The sequence below is a fragment of the Schistocerca serialis genome, unplaced genomic scaffold (assembly GCF_023864345.2).
Source record: "Schistocerca serialis cubense isolate TAMUIC-IGC-003099 unplaced genomic scaffold, iqSchSeri2.2 HiC_scaffold_1458, whole genome shotgun sequence".
Taxonomy (NCBI): domain Eukaryota; kingdom Metazoa; phylum Arthropoda; class Insecta; order Orthoptera; family Acrididae; genus Schistocerca; species Schistocerca serialis.
The window spans coordinates 87,405-111,812 of record NW_026047689.1 but is presented as its reverse complement, the minus strand read 5'-3'; the positions used below and the strand labels follow the sequence as shown (position 1 = coordinate 111,812).

At 44.8% G+C, this 24,408-nt stretch overlaps 1 protein-coding gene across 1 annotated transcript in view; it reads left to right on the top strand.

Moving 5' to 3' along the window:
- The window catches only part of LOC126443338 (ankyrin-3-like), a 59,513-nt gene extending 35,316 nt beyond the window's left edge, over window positions 1-24,197 (top strand). The window contains exons 5-6 of the mRNA XM_050090931.1: window positions 3,031-3,180; window positions 23,535-24,197. Coding sequence (XP_049946888.1) covers window positions 3,031-3,180; window positions 23,535-24,042 — 658 coding nt within the window. The 3' untranslated portion in view covers window positions 24,043-24,197. The remainder of the gene's footprint in view (window positions 1-3,030; window positions 3,181-23,534) is intronic.
- The last annotated feature ends 211 nt before the right edge of the window (window positions 24,198-24,408 follow it).

Sequence of the window (24,408 nt, the reverse complement as noted above, 5' to 3'; positions counted from 1 at the left end):
ATATATATATATATATATACACTCCTGGAAATTGAAATAAGAACACCGTGAATTCATTGTCCCAGGAAGGGGAAACTTTATTGACACATTCCTGGGGTCAGATACATCACATGATCACACTGACAGAACCACAGGCACATAGACACAGGCAACAGAGCATGCACAATGTCGGCACTAGTATAGTGTATATCCACCTTTCGCAGCAATGCAGGCTGCTATTCTCCCATGGAGACGATCGTAGAGATGCTGGATGTAGTCCTGTGGAACGGCTTGCCATGCCATTTCCACCTGGTGCCTCAGTTGGACCAGCGTTCGTGCTGGACGTGCAGACCGCGTGAGACGACGCTTCATCCAGTCTCAAACATGCTCAATGGGGGACAGATCCGGAGATCTTGCTGGCCAGGGTAGTTGACTTACACCTTCTAGAGCACGTTGGGTGGCACGGGATACATGCGGACGTGCATTGTCCTGTTGGAACAGCAAGTTCCCTTGCCGGTCTAGGAATGGTAGAACGATGGGTTCGATGACGGTTTGGATGTACCGTGCACTATTCAGTGTCCCCTCGACGATCACCAGTGGTGTACGGCCAGTGTAGGAGATCGCTCCCCACACCATGATGCCGGGTGTTGGCCCTGTGTGCCTCGGTCGTATGCAGTCCTGATTGTGGCGCTCACCTGCACGGCGCCAAACACGCATACGACCATCATTGGCACCAAGGCAGAAGCGACTCTCATCGCTGAAGACGACACGTCTCCATTCGTCCCTCCATTCACGCCTGTCGCGACACCACTGGAGGCGGGCTGCACGATGGTGGGGCGTGAGCGGAAGACGGCCTAACGGTGTGCGGGACCGTAGCCCAGCTTCATGGAGACGGTTGCGAATGGTCCTCGCCGATACCCCAGGAGCAACAGTGTCCCTAATTTGCTGGGAAGTGGCGGTGCGATCCCCTATGGCACTGCGTAGGATCCTACGGTCTTGGCGTGCATCCGTGCGTCGCTGCGGTCCGGTCCCAGGTCGACGTGCACGTGCACCTTCCGCCGACCACTGGCGACAACATCGATGTACTGTGGAGACCTCACGCCCCACGTGTTGAGCAATTCGGCGGTACGTCCACCCGGCCTCCCGCATGCCCACTATACGCCCTCGCTCAAAGTACGTCAACTGCACATACGGTTCACGTCCACGCTGTCGCGGCATGCTACCAGTGTTAAAGACTGCAATGGAGCTCCGTATGCCACGGCAAACTGGCTGACACTGACGGCGGCGGTGCACAAATGCTGCGCAGCTAGCGCCATTCGACGGCCAACACAGCGGTTCCTGGTGTGTCCGCTGTGCCGTGCGTGTGATCATTGCTTGTACAGCCCTCTCGCAGTGTCCGGAGCAAGTATGGTGGGTCTGACACACCGGTGTCAATGTGTTCTTTTTTCCATTTCCAGGAGTATATATATATATATATATATATATATATATATATATGTGTGTGTGTGTGTGTGTGTGTGTGTGTGTGTGTGTTCAGAAATTTCCTTTAGAGACTTATATGATTTGTAGAGGGGAGTGAGAACTGGAATCCATGTCCAGAAACATACCGTTTCCCTCCTACGGCGGTCTCAGTTCAGATGTTTAACTCATCCAGTTCTGCTTGAGCAGCTGAGTTGGGTGTGATGCACTACAGTTATTAGATAACAATTCGAAAGAAACACAGCGAAAGATCCCATTATCAGCTAAGCCTCTTGTTTGTATTATCACTTAAATATTGTGTGTTCACATTACCCCAAAACAAGAAATCAACCTAGCATACTGTACATGCAGAAGGTAATGTTTAAGTTTTAATGAAAACAAATGTGCGGAACTGATAAATGGATGCTTCGTTATGTTTACTTTCGGACTGTTACCTAATAACTGTTCTACATCATGCCTAATTCAGTTCCTGAAGCAGAATTGCATGATTTAAACATGTGAACTCAAACTGTCGTAGAATGCATACAGTACGTTTCCAGACGGGGTTCCTGTACAAAATACTACGTACTCTCTCCCCTTTAAAAGTCCTAGTAGTTTGTAAAGAGAATTTCCGAACACCCTATGTATGCTTCCATCACTGATAGAGTTTCCACTTATCAAGCTGTATTTTCTCCTCACTTGTAGCAACCACAGTTTACTTTAGCCACATGTACTGACTAATAATGATTTAATGCGTCTTTACACAACATTACATTGTCTCCTGTGTTATGTAACCCATGTCTCCTTAATTTAAATCCAACTCTTTCCTTCGTTCTACAGCAAATCTCCTTATCACAGTCTCATAGAACTGTATATATAGAATATAAGAATTAAACAGAATTTCTATTTTCATTCGAATAACAACTTCCGATTACATATCCTGCATAAGTGTATGTATAGAGTACTTTGCCTTTTTTTATCTTAATGCTCAATGTTCGCTAGTTTATTGAGAATGCTCGTTGGCCAATGTGAAACAAATTTATTTACTTGCCTATTTTGGTGACAGTTAAACGTATTAAGGGAATAGCTGCTCAGTATCACACATTCTGTAACCCTTGCTTCTCTAAATTTCTTTTGGTGCACAGTTCAGAATCTACTCTTCTGTAGTTTACCAACTGTGCATCCTACAGCCAAGTCGCTAACAGCTACCGATACTATCTGATGATAATGGTACAAGTTGAACATGTAAAGATTACTTCCATTTTTATTTCTGTGGGAATGTTGTTTTTATGTGTTTAGACTACGCTGATGACTAGTTGTCATATCAGTTCTACCTAAATGTTGACCTTAGCATGTATCTTTTATTTGTACTTTAATTTATTCAGCCTGTTGTTTGCTATGCGATGCTACTAGTGTGGGGGCTAAACCGATTAGCACAGGGGTAAGTCCTTCGTCTCAGAGGACCCAGTACTGATGTTGAAAGTGTGTGTTCTATTAGTTGTGTCTGGACAAACTCTCAGCAGCATTGTCTGCAGTGGGCTGCCCTCTGTCCTCCGTGTGTACGGAGTGACCACACCCTGTGTCTCTGCACAGCACTCCAGCCACTGGAGACAGCGAGGTCACCCCGACCAGTCAGCTGCACATGGGCCACAAAAACTGCAGCAGGGCTCCTGTTCCAGCTGCAAAGCACACAGCTACCTGCCCCACTCCCACATTTGACGATGCTTCCGTCTCTTTCCTGAGGTGAGTACTGTCGCTATACATGCACGATTTCCACATTCATTATACCACTTATGAGGGCGTTAGCCAAGTGATCTTATCCAAACACAGAATTTCACTTTATTGTATTTCTCGATAAAATAGAAGTTATAATTGTCAAGGATCGGAATTTTATTTGTTAATTTTTGATGTTTGTGTAAGCATGTATCATAGTGTTTCTCGAGATATTTTTGTGGGAACAGAGTGTGAATTACAACCTGTTCAGACCACAATTGGTCCACTCATGCAGTTATTTGACAAAGGTACCATAAACAACTTCTGCTCTCCAAGTGTAGTGAATGAATAGGTGTGTCGGGTGAAAGCTATCATTTCAGTGGTGGTTTCCCATCTCCTAAAGTAAATTTGTATCAAATTGGTGTTACAGCTACATCTATGCATTGTAACTAAAATATTACTTTAATGCGAATAAATAATTATGTACAAGTTCGTTATGGTCGTCAAAAGGAAATGATGATGGGTCATTATGAAGGAAAAGATGTAAAAATAGTATCCATCAGGAGAATAAGGTTATGGAATGTTGTAGAGTGAAGTTTAATTTTTATGTAATTTCCTGCACTTTTTCTTCAAATTAGTTTTTGACGTTTCAGTATTTAGTAACAGCTGAAAACTTGCGCCATACTGGATGTACAATACTTGTTTAACATTTGCAACAAGCGGCCTTAACTAGTAGGTCATCCTATCAAACGACCTCACTTGGCTCAAACTTTCAGCTGTCAGTTTTATTTCCATGTTTGTTTTGCAGACACTCTAATTACGTTTCACGGGATGAGCCGGAATAGCACCATTGAATGAATGGCGTCTGTAAGAGACGGAGATTCAGTCTGCCACGAGAGCTGAATATGAGGTCGTCTAGCAGTAGTTGTTGGAAATCATTTGTTGGAACATCAGCCTCAACGAAACTGGGAGTCACACGTGCATCGTGTGGCGAGGCAGCCTAGTAGTAAAGGCGACTGCTTGTGATGAGCGAGAAATATGTATTCGACATCCTGTATGGAACAAATTTTCGGTGGTCACTACATAATGGTCAAGATGGCTGGTCATGTTAATCAGGCAATCCTCCTGCACGTGTGGTCAGGTCGAGTCGTGTGTAGTGGCGTACGACGTCTTCTGTAAACAAATCCCTGCAATTGACAGTGTGTCACAGGTGTTGTGGGTACAGATCTTGACTCAGCATGGGGAAATTTCTGCGTAAATGGATCCTGATATCGACTTATATTTATGCTAATCGATTGTCGATGGTAGCAGATAATGGTTGATGACTTTACGAAAAACTGTGAGTGCACATTGCATTACATTTGTTGTATATTTAAAGACCTGCTACCTGACATTTCAAAAAGCATGTCGTGCATTATGCAATTTTACATATAATACTGCATTGTTCTACATCACTAGTAAAATTAGTTTTGAGCTATAAAAGGAGGGTAATAACACTGAATTACAAAGTAAATTAAATTAGTTGTAGGAAATAGAGTATTAATAAATAATAGTAATTAGAACAGAAAATAGAAACATGGGAAAGGAATGCTCTCCAAATATTATTTTACTGTTAAAACAAAATATAACATATAAATTATGATTTGTGTGGTTGCCATTCCCTGTGGGAGGGCCTTGGCAGAAACCTTACTAAATGAAGTACACCATGAGTGACTGCGAGTGTATTTGTTTATACTGTCTATGGAGTAGTGACACTAATTAGATCTTATCTAGGGCATACTATTGCACTATTTGTGTTGCCATGGCTAGATGTAGTTACCCATATACATGTCGTATGTGTGCTGTTATCTTGTATGTCTCTGAGCATGATGTTTTTATCTTTAAGCAATGTCATAGGCTGGAGTGGAACCACAGTACCTAAAGATTCGCCTCACCATATAGCATATTCCTTAGATGTAATGAGTGTCTCAGTTCTTCAATTAGTCGTTTTCCTTCCCCATTTTAACTGTTGCATTGAAAATGCATATCATGTAAATGAAAAAATCACATGTGATGCCTCCTTTCTTATAGTTATCTTTTTTTGTCTGTTTTAGGTATTGAACCTCTTATGAGTCTTTGTCTGATGTTGTTGCTGTGCTTGTGTCATTTTCTGTTCCCGCATCTACGTCAATGTCTGTGGTGTGTCTGAATTTGTGTCCTCCCAAGGATCGTGTTGTTGTGGTTGTTATGTGCTTGTCTGAGATCTGCCTTATGAGTTTCCTCGTCTGTAGATTTCGTGCAGTGTTCTTGAAACATTAACAGTTGCGCTGCTTAGAGCACACTATTTGTCTGGGTCTCGTAGCATTTCTTTGATGTCGTTATGCTCTGTTACAGACCTTATATGTGTGAGGGTGTTGAATGTAATGTCACATGTTCAGGAGACCCTTACGCCACACATGTGCGTGTAGTACTCTAGCTAAGGCCCACTCTGTTCAAGCGCAGTCGCAATATGAACAACGGCACGGCTTGGATCCGTATGCTTCTGATGAAGCTGTACCTGTAAATTGTGGAAGAAGGAGAAAACACGATGGCCTTTGTCGGTCATCTCCCAGTCCATTTTTCAGGTCTCAAGGTGGCTGTTATTTAATTGACTCATGTCTGCAAAGTTTGCCCCTGTTATTAGTGGAATCTTGTAGTGTGTACCCCTCATGACCCAGCACACCGCCGCTCTGTGGTGGATAATGACGTCAATGCGGCAAGACCCCAGAACCACACACAAGGCCTCTACTGACGTGGTGCCAAAAGCACGCAGCATTCTGAGTAGCATGCTCCTCTGTCCTAGCCTCACTGTGCTTCCATAGGCCACTGGACACAGGCAGTGTGTTTATGCACCTGCTGCGAAGCATAGTAAGGCTCCCAAGAGAGCTGCATTATATGTTTGTAGTGAATGCACAGGACCATATAGTGATTTCATTGCTAATGCACTTACTGTTAAAGTCATAAAGACTACGTATTTTGCACGTGAACAATACGTATACATGCCCTCAATTAGCAACAATGACAGTATTCAACATGGTTTCTTAATATAATTAAGGCGTAATAAAATAAGCTATTGTGTGACATACGAATTTCTTTATTATTCAAGCGGATATATGGGAGGGAAAGAAGAATTGTAAAGTTTATATTTTGGTACAAAGTCCATACTTGAATTTAAGGAAACACAACGCCTGCTCCACAGAGATTCCAGTACTTCGTGCTTTGGTGAACCAGGACAGTCAGCCATGGGCATGCATAAACTGTAGATTCAATTTACATTTAAAAGCCTCGTACGCCATAGGTGGACAATACAATTCACACACAGTGATACATAATCATGGAAAACAGAACACTTATTCTGAAGTTATATCACGTACTGGTAACTGACAAGCATTTGCCAAGTGTCGTGCATAAAAGTAATGCAGGTGATGTAACACAAGAAGAGGTGCATGCTAACAGCCAACGAGAAGAAAGTATACAAAAAAGTTATTAAAGAGACAGAACACAGCGGGAATCTGTAGAAATGCCAGGTACCTCTCTGCTTGAGGTGACAAGCAAACATGCACACCGCAAAACATACGACATCGTTAAGCACAGTGTACATACTGTTGAGGAAAAAGTTTAAAACATATTGTATGTAGTATATTCAAAATTAGTGAATCTCAGTAAAGTACGTGACAGAAAAGGAATTATACCAATTTATGGAGTTACGAAAACTGAGGGACGCAATCCTAATAAAATATCAAAAAGCGATGAGGGAACTACTGGAGAAGGAAATAAATGTTAGAACAGAACACAAAACAAACTACGACAGTATTTAAAAGACTGGTCGAGAATTATGTTAGTAAAGATAACAAGAAGAGAGCAGAACGTGTGTCGAGAAAGACTTTTGTTATGTATGGTTCCAATAAGCACATCGATGTACAGGTAGAAGAAAGTTAAGACCTTCCTCGCTGACGGCTGTGCGAAGGCGTAAAACAACTTACATAAAAGATCACAAGTTATGAAAGACTAAGTGCCTACGAATGATAGCCTCAGAAACGGAGAGGCTTCGAACGTGCCAGTGTCGTCGGCATCTAGAGAAAGTGGCTGGAGACCAGTAAAACCACGAGCAGACAGTGATGTGTTGAGCGCCCACATCCCATCTCAGAACACTGAGGTCAGAGTTTTGTACAGCAGGGCAGGTGGTGGTCTGGCGGCACAGTAGAATTCTGGTGCCAACACAAGTGGTTCACAGCAAAAACCTGGCACACGTTGTTGAATGTGAATATGCATACTGCATGATCTGATACAAGTTTGCATGTGGACAGATTAAATCATCATTGTTGGATCTTGCCCACTCGTCTCGTATAGGGTGCCTAATGGATGCTGCATTCTCAGAATTCTACACAATAACTTAAGCTTAAAACGTTAGTAGTTTTATTTCTATAAAGCAGATTGACAATACTTAACTTTAATGTAAAAAGGTGTCACAAGCGATGGGCGACATGCAATATAAAGTAGTCTAGTGCAATATGCAATGTTCAAGAAAGTCTGTCTCTCAGTTTGTGGATCACAACTATCAGTTCTCGTAGCACTCTCTGCTAGGCCATGCTAATGCTGTCCACTAATGTCTGGCCGCGGCTGGCAGGAGCGGCGCCTATATTCATTTCTCGCAGGTGTCAATCCAGTCATGGTGCGGTCCTAATCAGTGCACCATTGGCCCATGTCGTTTCACTGCCTTCTCTGGTCTTGCGTTCTTCGTCTTGGTTAAAGGGGTCTTGTATTGAGTGCGACCATGGTGGGGGATGAATGAGTGTAGGCGCAACGACGGGCCGAAAGCTGTGGCTGCAGGGGACACCAAGCTTCCAGCCGTACTCCGCCATCCGGCCTGTGCTCTGGCAAAAATGGCCCCCCTGGACACCACCAGAAGGGTATGCGTCCACCTCCTGGTGTAGAACATGTAGAAGGCGGCGACTGTTGTGTTGTGGGCGGATCCAGCTCTATAGGTAGGACGAGAGGGGACGGAGGAGGCGAAGGCTCCACCTCAATGGGGTCGTCCTGCAGTGTCTTGATGTGCTGTGGCCACTTTGCTCTCTGGACCCGTGAATCAGGGGGAAGAGACACTCAAAAATCGTTGTGTACACGACAGTGGCGAAGTTGATTTTGATGGCGGCACTGCAAAGCATCTGGAACTTAAAAAAGATACATGCAAGCGCCAAGTCGATGGACCATCCCATCCTTGTCGCCCACTGTTGGGTCTTGCCCACTCGCCTCGTATAGGTTGCTGCCTTCTCGGAATTCTATATAACAATTCAAGTTAATAACTTTAATAGTTTCACTTCGTTAAAGCAGATTGACAATGCATAATTTTAATGTACAAAGGTGTCGCAAACGATGAGGGACACGCAATATAAATCAGAGTCTTGTGTAACATGCAGTGTTTAGGCAAGTCTGTGACAAAGTTTGTGGATCACAACTATCAGTTCTCGTAGCACTCTCTGCTATGCCATGCTAATTCTGTCCACAAATGTCCAGGCGAGGCTGTCAGGAGCGGCGCTTATATACACTTCTTGCAGGTATGGTGCGGCCCTAATCAGTGCACCATTGGCCCATGTCGTTTCACTGCCTTCTCTGGTCTTGAGTTCTTTTTCTTCGTTCTGGCGCTCGTGGTTATGCCAGAACCGTCACTACCACTGTAGTGGCAGCAGGCTCATCGAGACTGGACAGTGGATCACTGGAAACGTATGTTCTAGTAGGATGAATCATGTTCTTTTGGTTACATTATGCTGATGGCCATGTCCAGACATGCCATCGTCCAGGTGGACAGTTACCCAAAAGATGCACAGGTCCATATATGCTGCACAGTGAGAGCCGGAGTATGTGGTGGGTGTTATCACCTGGGCTTACATGACATCTGTCACCGATGCCACCATGACAGCTGAGGATTACCTGTACACTAATGCGGATAACCTGTACATTTTCATGCTTTATGTCTTCCTCAACGACTATGAACCTGTCACGAAGACAGGATTGTGGTACAGTGACTGGAGGAGAATGATACTGAACTCCTCTTGTCTCGTCCACATAATTTGCAGCGTGTGAACCTGATGGAACACATTTAGCTCGCTATCAGACGTCACCTCCACGAATACAAAGCAGTAGTCCATAATTTTCGAGAGCACAGTGTTGTGTAAATGTAGAGATAACACACACATAAATTTAATCAGAATTATGAACAGAAAGGCTAAATAAGGGTGACAGCTACACTGAATCTGATTCTTTGGCATTACACATTGCACACTACAAGCAAAGCAAAGTAGGTGCCAACAGAACAGTTAGTGGCCGAGGACGGAACGCAACAGCAGGCATAGTAAGGAATTACACAACATGTCCCCACTGTCCTCTTTCATCCCCCTCACCATAGAGGATTTCTCTGCATCTACTATCCAGCATGGTAGCCATCCATCTTGGGCAGCTGTCAGGTACCCTCTTGGTCCTAGCCCCCTAACAACACAGGGATCGCACTGCTGATGTCTGAGCTGCAAACTCCCCACATTTGCCAAGCACTACATGCCCATCTTCTTGGGGAATCAGGACTCCTGGTCACAGCCATCATGCCAGGTGGCCTTTGCTGTGGCTGGGTGGCGCCTGTGGAGAGACCCTCTGATCAGAGTGCGTGGCATCAGGGCGCACGACCTGCAATAAAGTGCACCAAGTCATCTCTTGTTGGTGACTGGCGCCAGCAATCTCTAAGAAGGGCAGGGTAAACTACAATGTTGACAGATATGATCCTGAATTGTTCTCCTCCGTAGTTACACCATGAGACGAAGAAAGGAGTATGGAAAAGAGAGAACATCGTTCGCCAAGTTATTTAGTCTGCAGCAGAATAGATGGGCACTGCTTTCTGGCTATAAAGCCTCTATTTTCTTTATCAAGAACCTGGAGGACGAGTTTGACGAAGTGGCTGTATTATCGAAAATGAGAAATGCGGCAGTCCTAAACTAGACAGTATCCTGAGCCCAGCCCTGGGCGTTGCTCGCCTGTGACCTGCTCAGTCATATTCCTCTTCCTGTCATCCCCCATCAACATGGTCCCCCACAACATGGTCGAGGGGATTATTTTCCACCAGGACCTTCTCTTGCAATCTGACGACAAGCACCACACCAATTTAGAACAGTGGGGTGTTCACCTCATTCAGCATATCTATACGGGACTGAAAAACAATATGGTTGCTACTGGTGCCTACATCTTGCCCTTTGAAGTTGGTTCATTTCCCAAAAAATCAAGGTGATGGTATATCGATGTGATGTAAAACCATACGTCCTACCCCCTATATGGTGCTTGAACTGCTGGTAATTTGGGAATATGTTTTCCCACAGCAATTCCAGCACCACATGTTGAGACTTGCAAACCGTAACAACATTCTCCTTTCAAGGCAACAATTTCTACCCGTAATGAAATGGCAAACTTTTGCATGGTAAGAAAACACACTCATAACCAACTAACTGTAAACACGTAAGCACGTTGAGTAAAAGCCTTAAAAGGTACTGAATAGAAAAAACACACAACAGTTCTTGCTGGCTATAAACAATATAAAATAATCCACTACGGCATACATTTACAACCTTGCTTGATTATAGCCATATATACATAAACACAAATTTACGTAAGTTAGAGCTTCCAGATGAGCAGGAATTCCTTATGCAATTGACTAGTTCTTACTACGAGGAAAAAGGAATTTTTTCTTCTTTCTTGGAGTACCTTTTACATGTGAGTCTAGTAATACCAGTTATGGTAGGCGAGAGAATGGATCACTCTTAGTGCCTTGCATTTTAAACAGTACAACCATTGGTGCCTTAGACTTTCACAGACATAGCAGAGGCTAACAGTCCAGAACCGCGCGACTGCTACAGTCGCAGGTTTGAATCCTGCCTCGGGCATGGATGTGTGATGTCCTTAGGTTAGTTAGGTTTAAGTAGTTATATGTTCTAGGGGCCTGATGACCTGATGTTAAGTCTCATAGTGCTCAGAGCCATTTGAACCAAACCCGTAGGTAAGCTGGGAGAGGAAAGAAGCAATCCGAACCACAGATGTACTCTGACTCGCTCCCCTTTGGTCCTCAAAAGGGGACAAACGGACCACCCTTTCTAATATTACCACCTTCCCGCAGGTGGGCAGACGAGAATGAATGGCGGGAAACCCCCAAAATATACGGTTGATATAATTAACATGAATAAGTACATTGAATTCAATTAAACTTCAGAAAATCTGTAACAATCAATACTCAACTTCTGGTGCGTTACGACTCCCAGGCTGAACCAACGCAACACCTCTGCCGAGCCGCCCGCTGCCAGGCATTTCAACGGACGCAGGAAGGCGCGCCGATTTTCAGAACCTCCTCGCCGGTCGACAGCATACTGCCGAACTGCAAATTAGGCCCCTCGCAGACCCACGCTCAGGAAGACTCCTTTCGCGACGAGCAGTTAATGCCGCATACCATGGAGCCGCTGTTCGCGTCGCTTACGCTGATGCCGCGGTCTGCGCGCTGTCCCTCTGGCACCAGCAGAGAAGTCGCTTCTTCATGCCGCAACTGCAAACTCTCCACAAGAGCCCACACAGCCAAATCATAAACCCTCGCGAACAGCCCACTTTTCCCCTTTCCCTCTAGAGGGAGACACCGAAGCCTTCAATTGCGACAACAGCACCACCGTCAGAGAAAGGAGGGCGACTGCTTCACGCTACGTGCTGTGGCGCGCTTTTCAAAGCTAACTTTACTATGGCTCACCAGTGGTCCCAACACCACCAGTCCCTAGCAGTTCCAGGTCTGAGGACGAGGTGGAGATCGTAGAATCCCTCAAGGTCCTAGATCTTGCTGACGCTTCAGACGCAACAGTCCTGGATACCAGCACTCATGGTGACACTGAGGCATAAACTTTCTCCTTGATCCCTTCATGCATTCCCAAATGACTGACTACCTATTGCTCCAGTGGAACTGCGGCGGTTTTTTGTCCCACCTCGCTGAATTATGACAACTTTTGAGCATTACATTTGCGTTTTGCATTGCTTTTCAGGAAACGTGGTTTCCTGTGATGTCGACCCCAGCCCTTTCTGCCTGACATGGGTACTACAAAAAATGTACTGACTGTGACAGACTGCAAGGTGGAGTCTGCATCTATCTATGTCTGTAGCGAACCTATGCTCTTTGAAACACTTTTGGGAGTTGTGAGGACAATGCAGGAAATTACCATCAGCAATATATACGTCCCTCCAGACGATGAAGTTTTGCACCATGTATTAGCTGCCCTAATTTCTCAAGTCCCACCCCCACCCCCACTTTTCCTACTTCTGGGTGATTTTAATGCCCCTAACTTTGTTTGGGGTGGAACCAAGATTGCTGCTGTGGTAAGGTTTTCAATGATCTACTAACTCACCTCAGTTTTTGCCTCCTCATTACAGGTGCCCCCATTCACTTTAGTGTGGCATATGACACATACTGAGCCGTTGATCCCTTGGTTTGCAGTCCTGGTCTGCTCCTTTATATCCACTGGAGATCTCACGACGAATTGTGTGGTAGTGACCACTTTCCACTCTTTCTGTCCCTACCCCAGCATCGCCTGGACACTTGCCCATATGGGCTCTTACCAAGGCTGAATGGGATGCTTTCAAGTGCACTACAACTGTAGAATCTCCTTTTTATAGGACCACCATTACTACCATTGTTGCCCAAGCTGAATCTTGAATCTCTAATTCCTCAGGTTGCCCCAGTGGAAGTCAGTGCCTTGGTGGTCACTCAAAATCGCTGTGGCCATTAGAGACTGTAGGTGGGCCCTTCAACATCATAAGCACCATGGATTTCTAGAGCACGTCATTGCCTTCAAACAGCATCGTGTCCAGGTATGTCAGCTCATTGCATGATGGTAGTATTGGGGACGATACAACTCCACCATTGGCACAAGAACCTCTGCTTCCCAGGTCTGGACCAAGTTCAGATGCCTTTACGGATATGAGACTCATGCAGGTATACATGGAATTTCGAGATGGAGCTGTATATGCCGATCCACACATAATTGGAGAATGTCTCGTGGATCATTATCTTCGCACCTCAGCATCTGAGAATTAAACAATGGTGAAACGACAATTCCTATCTCTCGCTCCACACCAATCCGAGACATATGGTGCTCCCTTCAGTGAGTGGGAATTGCTCAGTGCCCTTGCCAATTCTCCTGACTCAACCCCTGGGGCAGACCACATCAATTCCCAAAAGCTTAAACGTCTGTCAGTGGATTATCAGTGCCACATCCTTGTCATCATCAACTGAATCTTGAGCGATGGCGACTCCCCATCGCAGTGCCAGGAGAGTATGATCATCCCAGTGCTAAAGCCTGGTAAGAACTTGCTAGATTTGGACTATTATCGTCCTATCAGCCTCACCAACGTTCTGGGCAAGCTGCTTGAATGTATGGTGAGCTGGCCGTTGTGTTGGCTCCTCAAGTCTCAGCGTCTTCTGGCTCCCTCCCAGGGCGGTTTTTGGCGAGTTCGCTCTACCACTGACAACTTACTCTACCCGGAGACTGCGATCTGAATGGTCTTTTCCCGGCGTCAGCACCTCATTTCCACCTTTTTTGGTCTGACGAAAGCCTACAATATCACTTGGCGACATCACATCTTCTCTACTCTGCATGAGTGGTGTCTTTGGGGCCCGCTCCAGATTTTTATACGGAACTTTTTGTCGCTACGCATTTCAGAGCTCGAGCTGGTGCCTCACACTGTTTGCCTCACATCCAAGGGAATGGGGTCCCACACGGCTCTGTCCTGAGCGTTCCAATCTTTTTAATCATCGTTAATGGTCCTCAATATCTCCTTATGATTTTTGTATTTCCCTTTGCTCCTCTTCTGTTGGTGTGGCTGAACGTCGACTGCTGGAAGTTATACAAAAGGTGCAGCAGTGGGTCCTCACTCACAGGTTTCAGTGTTCAGCTGCCAAGACTTGTCATGCCCTTCTGTTTTTGTTGTACTGCCATCTCCATCTGTAACTTTACCTTGATGACCAACTACTTAATGTAGTGGAGACATTCTGCTTTTTGGGACTGGTCTTTGATACTTGCTTAACTTGGCTTCCCCATCTTCGTCAGCTTAAGGAAATGTGCTGGCAGCATGTTAATGTTATTCAGTGCCTGCACCACAACGAATGGGGTGCTAATCGCCCTACACTGCTGCAGCTGTGCAAAGCACTTTGCAGTCCCTTCTTTCATATAGATGCCTGGTGTGTGGTTCTGCTTTGCCATCAGCATTCCAGCTGCTGGACTCTATACACCACTGTGCGACAGGAGCTTCCCAAACCAGCGTCCTTGTAAAGGCTGGTGTTCCTCCATTGCGAATTAGGTGACAGCAGTTGCTTGCAAATTATACTTCCCATATTCATTATTCGCCTTACCATTCAAATTATGATCTCCTTTCCCTAATATGGCTAACCATCCCTGACAAGCCGGCTGCGGTGGTCTAGCGGTTCTGGCGCTGTAGTCCGGAACCGCGGGGCTGCTAGGTCGCAGGTTCGAATCCTGCCTCGGGCATGGGTGTGTGTGATGTCCTTAGGTTGGTTAGGTTTAAGTAGTTCTAAGTTCTAGGGGACTTATGACCTAAGATGTTGAGTCCCATAGTGCTCAGAGCCATTTGAACCATCCCTGACAACAGCAGCGCACATTGGGGATGCCAATTGCAATTTGTGTTTGCTTCTTACTGATCTCGACACTTTCCTTCTATCACTTTTCTATGTACAAAATTGTTAAGGCTTTCGTGGCCACTTGTTGACAAACTGCCTATTGGCTTCTGTCTCGGGTTCTTCGGCCGACGTTCATCTAATGATTTTTCTGGAGTTTCGCCAGCGCGAGTGGCTGGCATTGTCAAAGCTTCACCCTCCATTGCCGGTGGTGAACTGTTTGTCAACAAGTGACCACCAAAGCCTTAACAATTTTGTATTATGCCTCTACGGGGAGGAGATTTGCAGATTGTACCGACGCCTTGAGTACGACGGAAGAAGAAAGCGCGACTGATGTCCTCTCTCGCCTTTCTGTCACGGTGCCGAGATGAATGTGCTACACCGAAGTTCTTGAGATGCAAGCGCCTATTCACCACCGCCCAAGCACATCGTATCTACGACAGAATGGAACGAGCTTTTCTTCGTGAGCGAGTACATACAACACGGAGAGACTTGGCAAGAACGGATCGGGAACTTCTGAACATTTTCTATCCACTAAGTAGCAGAATGCATCGAGACGACTGGGACAAGATCGACAGCATCACTCACAGGAGCATGCAGAACGAACTCGAGCTCTGCACTGAGCGGCAAAAGAAAAAGTTTGAAAGATGCCGGAAGCAGACCGACAAGGCGATTCCCGACATGTCACACACAGTGGTCAACCTCACTGAACGACAATTGACCGAAGAGGAAGTGTCTGTTCTTCAAAAAGGAGGGAATTTCGCTATCATCCCGAGAACTATACCTATGGAGGACATCATTGCCAACACCGAAGCAGCCATTCGGACCCTTCCTTGTGAAAGGGCAGAGGAAATACGCACTGTAACAGCCAGGATACTGCACCGAGCAAAACCACCAGCTTGCAACATGAAGAAAGAAGAGGTACAAGCCATTAAGAATCTCATCGCCGACAAGAGTGTATTGGTACTGCCTGCCGATAAGGGGAATGCGACCGTCGTAATGAAGACCGAAAATTATGAGCAAAAGATCCGAGACCTATTAGATCCGACGACGTACCGAAAACTAAGCGCAGATCCAACGCAGCGTATCACTCGGAATACGAATCGATTAATCAAGGCGTCTTCTCTGCCGGCGGACATACAGAGAAACCTGCGCAACACAGAAGCCCAACCGCCTCGGCTGTATGGATTACCCAAGATTCATAAGAACAACGTTCCACTGAGACCGATTGTTAGCGCTCCTGGCTCACCAACGTATAAACTGGCGAAACACTTGGCCTCTCTGCTCCAGCCACACGTGGGGAAGACCGACACATACATTAAGGACTCAGGACATTTCATTGAGAAGCTGAAGAAACTGAAACTTTCGCCAAACGACATCCTGGTCAGTTTTGATGTTGTTTCGTTATTTACGAAAGTGCCATTCAGTGACGCTCTGGAGCACATCGGTTCCATGTTCCCGCAAGACATCAAAAAGCTCTTCCATGCATGTCTCACCACGAGCTATTTCACGTGGAATGGCGATTTCTACGAACAGCTGGAAGGTGTCGCCATGGGTAGTCCTCTCAGTCCAGTGGTGGCCAACTTCTTCATGGAACAATTCGAAGCACAGGCACTGGACTCGGCGACTTGCAAACCTAAGGTGTGGTACAGGTACGTCGATGATACTTTCGTGGTGTGGAAACCACTCGGTGAATTCCTAAGACACTTGAACAGCCTCCATGCCAACATAACATTTACCATGGAAGTAGAAAAGGACAAGAAACTGCCATTTCTAGATGTGCTGGTCACAAGGGACGGCGAAAACCTGGGACACAGCGTGTATCGGAAACCGACACACACGGACCGATACCTACTCAATCTGTCAAACCACCACCCGAGCCAGAGAAGAGGCATGATTAGTACGCTCGTAACGAGAACAGGACGAATATGTGAACCTCAACACCTCAAACGAGAAATGCAACACCTGGAAACTGCTCTGCGGAGCAATGGGTACTCCACAAATTACATTAGCAGTGTAACAGAGCCAAACACTCGGCGAAGTAAGGAACCAGAAAAAGAAATGTCGGGCACGGCCTTTCTGCCATACATTCCCAGAGTGACGGACAGAATCGGCCGTATATTGCGCAAACACGGCGTAAAGACGATTTTCAAACCGACAAGGAAGATCAAAGAGTGTCTTAGATCGGCGAAGGAGAAAAGAGACCCACTTGCAATGCCGGGAATATACCGTATACCATGCACATGCGGAAAAGTTTATGTCGGAATGACTGGACGATCAATTAACACCAGGATCAAAGAGCATAAGCGACATTGCAGGTTGGGGCAGGTGGAGAAATCGACCATGGCAGAGCATGCACTGAATGAGACCGACCACGTAATAAAATTCTCCGACACGCAAGTTCTGGCTGTAGAGAAGCACTACCACACGCGCTTGTTTAGAGAAGCTGTAGAAATACAAAAACACGATGATAGTTTCAACAAGAAAGAGGAAAGCCTTAAGGTAAACGGATCCTGGCTGCCCGTACTGCAGCGAACGACCGTCGCAGGTAGCAAGAGGAGAACCGCACCGGAAATGACGGCGGAGAAGCCCTGGGACGTTGGCGCGCCATGTACATATAGTCTGCGGCCGCGAGCTCGGCTCCAGTTCACCACCGGCAATGGAGGGTGAAGCTTTGACAATGCCAGCCACTCGTGCTGGCGGAACGTCAGAAAAATCACTTTTCTATGTGTTCACTTTGTGGTCCATACCACAGCCACTGGTTCGTCTGGACCTATCGCAAAGCCCAAAAGGCTCAGTTCTACCTGTGGCCTCCACTGGCAGTTTTTCTCTATTGTTGGTGAGTTTCAGGACTCAGAAACAGTCTACACAGATGGCTCAATGGCTCTTGTTGGCTTCACTTACGCTCACATTGGAGATGCTGAACAGAGCTCCTAGCTGGATTGCGTCAGTGTTTTCACTGCACAGTTGGTAGCTATCTCGCGCACTCTTCAGCATATCCATTCTTGCACAGGTGAGTCCTTTGTCATCTCTAGTGACTGTTTAAGTAGCGTACAAGCTCTCTATCAGTACTTCCCTCACCACCCTTTGCTGTTAACTATCCAGCAGTCTCTTTGTGCGCTCGGCGACAGCGGACATTCGGTGACCTACATTAGGACCCCAGGACATGCTGGGATCCTGGGCAATGAACTTGCTGGCAGGCTGACCAAACATGCTACCAGTAAACCAACTCTGGAAATCTTCGCACTGGAGACTGATCTCCAGTTGGTCTTATGCTGTAAGGTTTTCAGGATCTGGGATGCTTAATGACACACGGTCAGTACACCAAATAAACTATGTGTTGTCAAGGAGAATACAAATCTGTGATAATTATCCATGCAAGCCACTCGCAGGGAGTCTGTTGTCCTTTGCTAACTCCACATCAGCCGCACCTGGCTGACACATAGACACCTCCTCCGTCACTAGGACGTACCTCAGTGTTGCTGTAGGTCCCACTTGACTGTCGTCCTCATCTTACTGGACTGCCCTAGTTTAGTTGCTCTGCAGTGGACTTTTAACCTACCCATCACACTGTTAACGGTGTTGGGAGTCAATGTCTTAACAGTTGACATCGTTTTACGTTTTATTTGTGAGGGGAATTTTTATCACACAATCTAATGGTGAGCGTCTGGCTTTTTCTATCTTTATTTTAACTCTTCCTCACTCTTTCTTTGCTGTTTTTTAGCCTTAGTGTTCGTATTTTCCCTGTTCAAGTTCGTCTAGCCTTGTCTTTAAGGCTGGAGGTTTTAGTGTGTTGCAGAGTGGCTCGCTCATCCTTTATTCCTGTCGTGATCACCCAGTCCTGGCCATCTGCTGCATTGTTCTGATACCATCCACTGTTTTTTCTTTTAGTTTACGTTGTCCACTTTTGTTAGCCTTTTTTGTTTCCTTCTTCAGTGTGGTTTCGAGTCAGTCTTTCGCCTTTTACTTTCCCGAAATCGTTTTGGTAATGTTTTTAACCTGAGAGCTGTTTGAATGTTGGGTAATGGACAGATGACAGCGTAGTTTGATCCCTTTACTCACCACACCAACCAACCAATTAAAACTGCTTCTCATAAAGAATCGAGCTCAATGCAGTTTTCGTAGTACTATAGCTAGGAACATGTCAGATCTATTGCCAGAATGTACAAATATATTTTATATCAGACCTCAGCTTGTAAATCACATCCAGCGAAAGTGATAGTTGGGTTTGACAATGCATATGACTGAGTGAAAAACAATTTTTAATATGACTGTGAGCAAAATGCGATTTAACGGATGAGTGACTAACATGATATACAGTGTTATAATTAACGAGGCATCCACAGTCATCGTTAGTCAGCATCTTATGACAACACTATACCCAGATTAGTATGGGATGGCTGCTGCCAGCAACATCACATGCTTCTGATTTTAAATCACATCTCGTAATATGACAAGGACTTCAGGTTTCCAAGATGAAGAAGATATGAAAGGAAAATGCTCATAAATCAGTTTGCAGTTCAACAAGAACTAAAATTTGCAGAAAACTGCACACGTTTGAACAGCAAGACCAGTAATTGACTACGAAACAGTTCCAGCTCATAAAACTAGCCTAAATATCATCTCCATAAATGCTTGCGGATCTTATGTATTTTCCCACAATTTACAATATGGTTTGAGTTAGTTAGGAACATAGCCGTATGTCAGTGCTTCAAAGGCTAGACGGCTGTGACACAAAAATTACTTATAAGATACAAGTGGTAACTTTCATGAAGACTTATACCATTGGTAAAAGCATTTAGCAGTAGTATTTCCACTGTTCACAACATTTCCAAACAGAACACAGGCAGTGGTGTATTCCTTCATGTGTAATGACAGCACCTTCAAGACCATCTTTAGTGTCACAATGCTACAGGACTTGCAGATGTTGGATCTCAAGCCACGGAACTGAACGTCACGAAAGGCAAGAAATTACTGCTATGTCCAAATGCATTCTCATTCCATATGAAGCATCTAGCAGATACACTTCGATCAATGTAGATCTAATAAATCACAAGCTAGATTCTGTTTCCGAGTATTAGTTGGACACAGTTTTTTTTCAGGGAATAATCTAAATAATCCCTTGCTGGCCACAAAACTCAGAACCAGCAGGTAGGAGGTAATTTGTGATAATGTTCCCATCACAGATAAATTATACAGTTTCCTATCCCTCCAAGTTTACTTTGCCTGCAATTCTGAATAGTAGACAAACGATGAATGGAGCTGCATGGTGGAAAAAACATGTTCACCAACAGAGCAACTTACAAACACACGGAATTCAAGTGCATTCCTAAACCGAAATATACTGATCACCAATGCACTAAATCACTATTTTAAAGAAAAGAAATCCTATTAACTGTCTCTCAAAGTGAAAGATTAAAAAATCTGTTAAAGTCCTTGTTCATGCTAAGCAGGAAATCTAACTTGCGGTTGTGATGTGAAACAAAATTTAAACTGTCACTAATGTTCATTACATTACTTTGCAAATTCAACTTTTCTGAGTGGTTTTCCAGGGTATCATTTCACTTCAGTGCATGTTCATTGTTTTCAGTGTGATTGGCTTCTTCTTTCTTAGTGCATTAGATTAATTTCACTTCAATTATTGTTTATGGCACATACTGTCTCTCAAATGGTTCAAATGGCTCTGAGCACTATGGGACTTAACTTCTAAGGTCATCAGTTCCCTAGAACTTAGAACTACTTAGACCGATCTAACCTAAGGACATCACACATATCCATGCCCATGGCAGGATTCGAACCTGCGAACGTAGCGGTCGCGCGGTTCCAGTCTGTAGCGCCTAGAACCGCTCGGCCACCCTGGCCGGGGGCCTCTCAAAACATCTTATTATAAGTGAATTATATTTTTATAGTAGGTTTGTGTTCCTGCTACTTTCATGAGGTGAAACATTATTTTTCATCACTAGAGAGGAAAAATTGTGCGCCAAAATTATAAATGAAAAACACTGTTTTGAGAATCATTCGGCTAAAAGTCCGTTAAGTATAACAAATATTTTATAAAGTCATTCTTACATTTCAGAGTGAATCATAAGTTACCCCATTTCCTGTTAGTATTTTACGTACAGTAATCCATATGCAGAGAGCGAACTTTTAATTTATGGGAGCACAGTCAGTCCCATGGTTTGAGATCCTACATCTGCATGTACTGTAGCATTGTGACACTAAAGGCAGTCTTGAAGATGCTGTCATTACATAGAAAGTGACACACCACTGGCTGTGTTCTGTTAGGAAATTTATTGGGCAGTGGAAGGACTGCTGCTAAATACTGAAAGAATTGGGAGTGACTCATTATTACTAACAAAGTTTATATGTATGTAATATTTGTCAAAAATATGGGAGAAAATGCTAGGAAAGCTTATGGCGTGTAGTTTTCATTTTCATGCATGCAATTTTGGGCATGGTTTGCAGGTCTCCACCAAATCCATTGTACATCAGTGCTAGAAACACGACTCAATAAATTGCCTGCTACACCACACCCCATCAGAGATCACTCGTGTACAGAAGGTGGCTATCATCGGTTCACAGTTGAGGCACGCCCATGCTGGGTGGTACCAATACCAGCCCCAATAACCACACATATGAAAGGCAAAGACTCATCGCTCTGTAGAAATTGTGTGTGGCTGCTTCAGCAAGAGATTTAGAGTACAGAGTAGCGGATCATTTTTTAACAGCGATAAACTTTGTGGCCCAGAAGCCCACATACGACTGATCTAACAGAATATAGACTTGCAGCATCTTGTCCACCCAGTAAATCTGTTCGGTTGGAGGAGAGGGGATCATGCACTGGGTGTACTCATGAGGCAACGAGCTGTAATTAAAGTGGGGATTCCATAAAATATTCAGTCGTAATGAGAAACCGTAGTAGATCAAGTGTCTTAAATTGTCACTGATTCTGGTCAGGTTATAAATGATTACCATTAAAGTACCAGTAATGATAGTTTAACGCCTGTTTGTGAAGCAGCTTCCATAGCTCCGTATTAAATTGCCCAAACAGCTCAGAGACTGGCTCTCATCTGTAGGAGTTTTTTGAATCTGGAGATGTGACTTTGACTCTGTCAGTGATCTGTGCATTTAAAAACTAAGTAGCACTATTTCAAACATTCAGTGTCACACCGTGGGTACACCTTCACCAGACTACACACACACACACACAAAACACACACGCACAAAACACACATACACTCAAACATGTGTGCGAGGCAAACATAAATACACTGCCTTCACCGGGACCACACCAAGTGAAACACTGTGGAAGTCAAAAGAGCTTCAGAGCTGTTGGTTCCTGTACAGTAATTCAGGATTCACGTTTGTTTCTCTCTATATAGAAAAGAACCATTATTATCTCATGCAGTTATCACAACTATAAAATGAGTTTTGAGTATGTCAGCTGTATGATTTTCAATAGAATCAGCAACATTTGCAAATCTGTCTGCCCAAAATATTTCTAGAAAAAGGAATTATATATTTTATCGATCAGCGGATATTGGATTCATTAATTTAATACGTCATTTACCATTACTTCTTAATTGACTTTAGTTTCAGAAAATGTTACGAAATTCTTCTCCTGAACACATGTCGCACAGTGTATCAGCATGTAGGTATTTTCGTTTAGACCCATCCTAGCGAGATTGTCGCATGTAAATTACATACTGCAGCACTTTTCCACGAAACAAGATTTACTTTCCAACGGTTGTCATATCGAGACAAGTACATTAAACTTTAATTTACTCTCATGATCTCGCTGTCGCCTTAAGGCGCATCACGGCCAGAGGAATATAAGACGAAAGTTTCTCTTTCTCTCTATCTCTCTCTCTCTCTCTCTTTGTCTCCCTCCCTCCCTCCCTCTCTCTCTCTCTCTCTCTCTCTCTCTCTTTCTCTATGTGTATGTTTCTGTGCGTGTGTGTGTGTGTGTGTGTGTGTGTGTGTGTGTGTGTGTGTGTGTGTGTGTGTTTGTGTTTGTTTGTTTGTTTGTTTGTGTTGGTTCTTGTGTGTATGTGCATCTGTCAATGAGTGTGATTGTGTGTAGGGGTAGAGGAGTCCAGTTTGGTATCATTGCTGTACCCTAAACGTCACTACTAAATGGTTTCCTGGTTAACAGTAGCTTTCTCTGTTTGACGAGTTTGTGTCAAGAAACTTGTTGATAATTGGGTTTACTTTTGCTCCTGTAATAACAGAAACTTATCTTTAAATAGCAGGAGACGTCATTAGCATTATTTGTCACATTTGCAAGTGTCAGAGAGGACTGCTGCACACAGAGACGTAGTAATGGCTGAACGAAGTGGAAGGCAACAACTTCTATAATGACTGAATTCTAAGGTCAAAAAACTAACGATCACGAATTAAAGTGACAAAATGTGATAACTTTGTATCTTGAGAGTTGGAGTGTAGGAATTTTTTGTGGAGAGTGCATGAAGAATTTGAGAGGATGACGTAACTGTGCATCTGTACGTTAATATAAAACAACTTTCTCAGTGTTCTGTATCACAGATGGGAGATTTATCAGTTGTCAGAGATATGAGTTTTAGAATTGGTTACAGTTGTACCACTCCGATACGCTTCTTCATCAGAAGTGTGTGTCTGAAGGAGAGTATGAGAGTTTCTGTGTTTTGTGTAGGGCCCTCTCTGCAGCGGAGAAAGGCAGGAGGCTGATCAAGGCAGCTAACGATGGGACAGTGCAAGAGCTGCAAATGCTGCTGGCAGCTGGGGCTGATGTGGGTGCGACGGATGGGAACAAGAACACTGCGCTGCACTGGGCAGCCTGGGAGGGTCACGTGGAAGCGGCGAGCTGTCTGGTGGGGGCTGGCGCGGAGGTGAGCGCCGGGAACTGGGTCCAGAACACGCCGCTGCACTGGGCTGCATGGGGCGGCCGGCCGGCCGTGGTGCGGCTGCTGGCGGCGTTCTCTGCAGACCCCAATGCCAGGAACGTGGACGGGGACACGCCGCTGCACTTCGCGGCTGAGCATGGCCGCACGGAGGAGGCGACTGCACTACTCGATGCAGGGGCTGACAGCGGGGCCAGGAATCACAAGGGGAAAACCCCAGTGGACCGCGCCAGGCAGTTCAACCACCAACACTGGATAGACAGGATAACACGAGACTGGCACTACAATACACGCCTCTGAAGTAAATAGAACACTGCTCTAGTAAAATCACCACAGTAGCGACAATGTGAGATTCATATACACTAATGTGTGTAGCAAGAAGCGAGTTTCCTTCCATGAAAACTCAACAATAATTGAAACGTATATCATTAATAATAAACATGTTTTTAACTAAATTCATTATTGTAAAGTAATTGGTAAAAATATGCTATTACACATAACACCACAGCCAGTGTGGTAGTAAGGCGCTGTACTGTTGCGGTAAGTTGCTGGACTACAGTAACAATAAATCTTCAATTTAATCAACAACAATTTATTTATTCAGCCAACTGCACAGTTTGCAAACACTGCTAGTGAGTGTCCGTCAAGTATGACTTTAAGTAAACA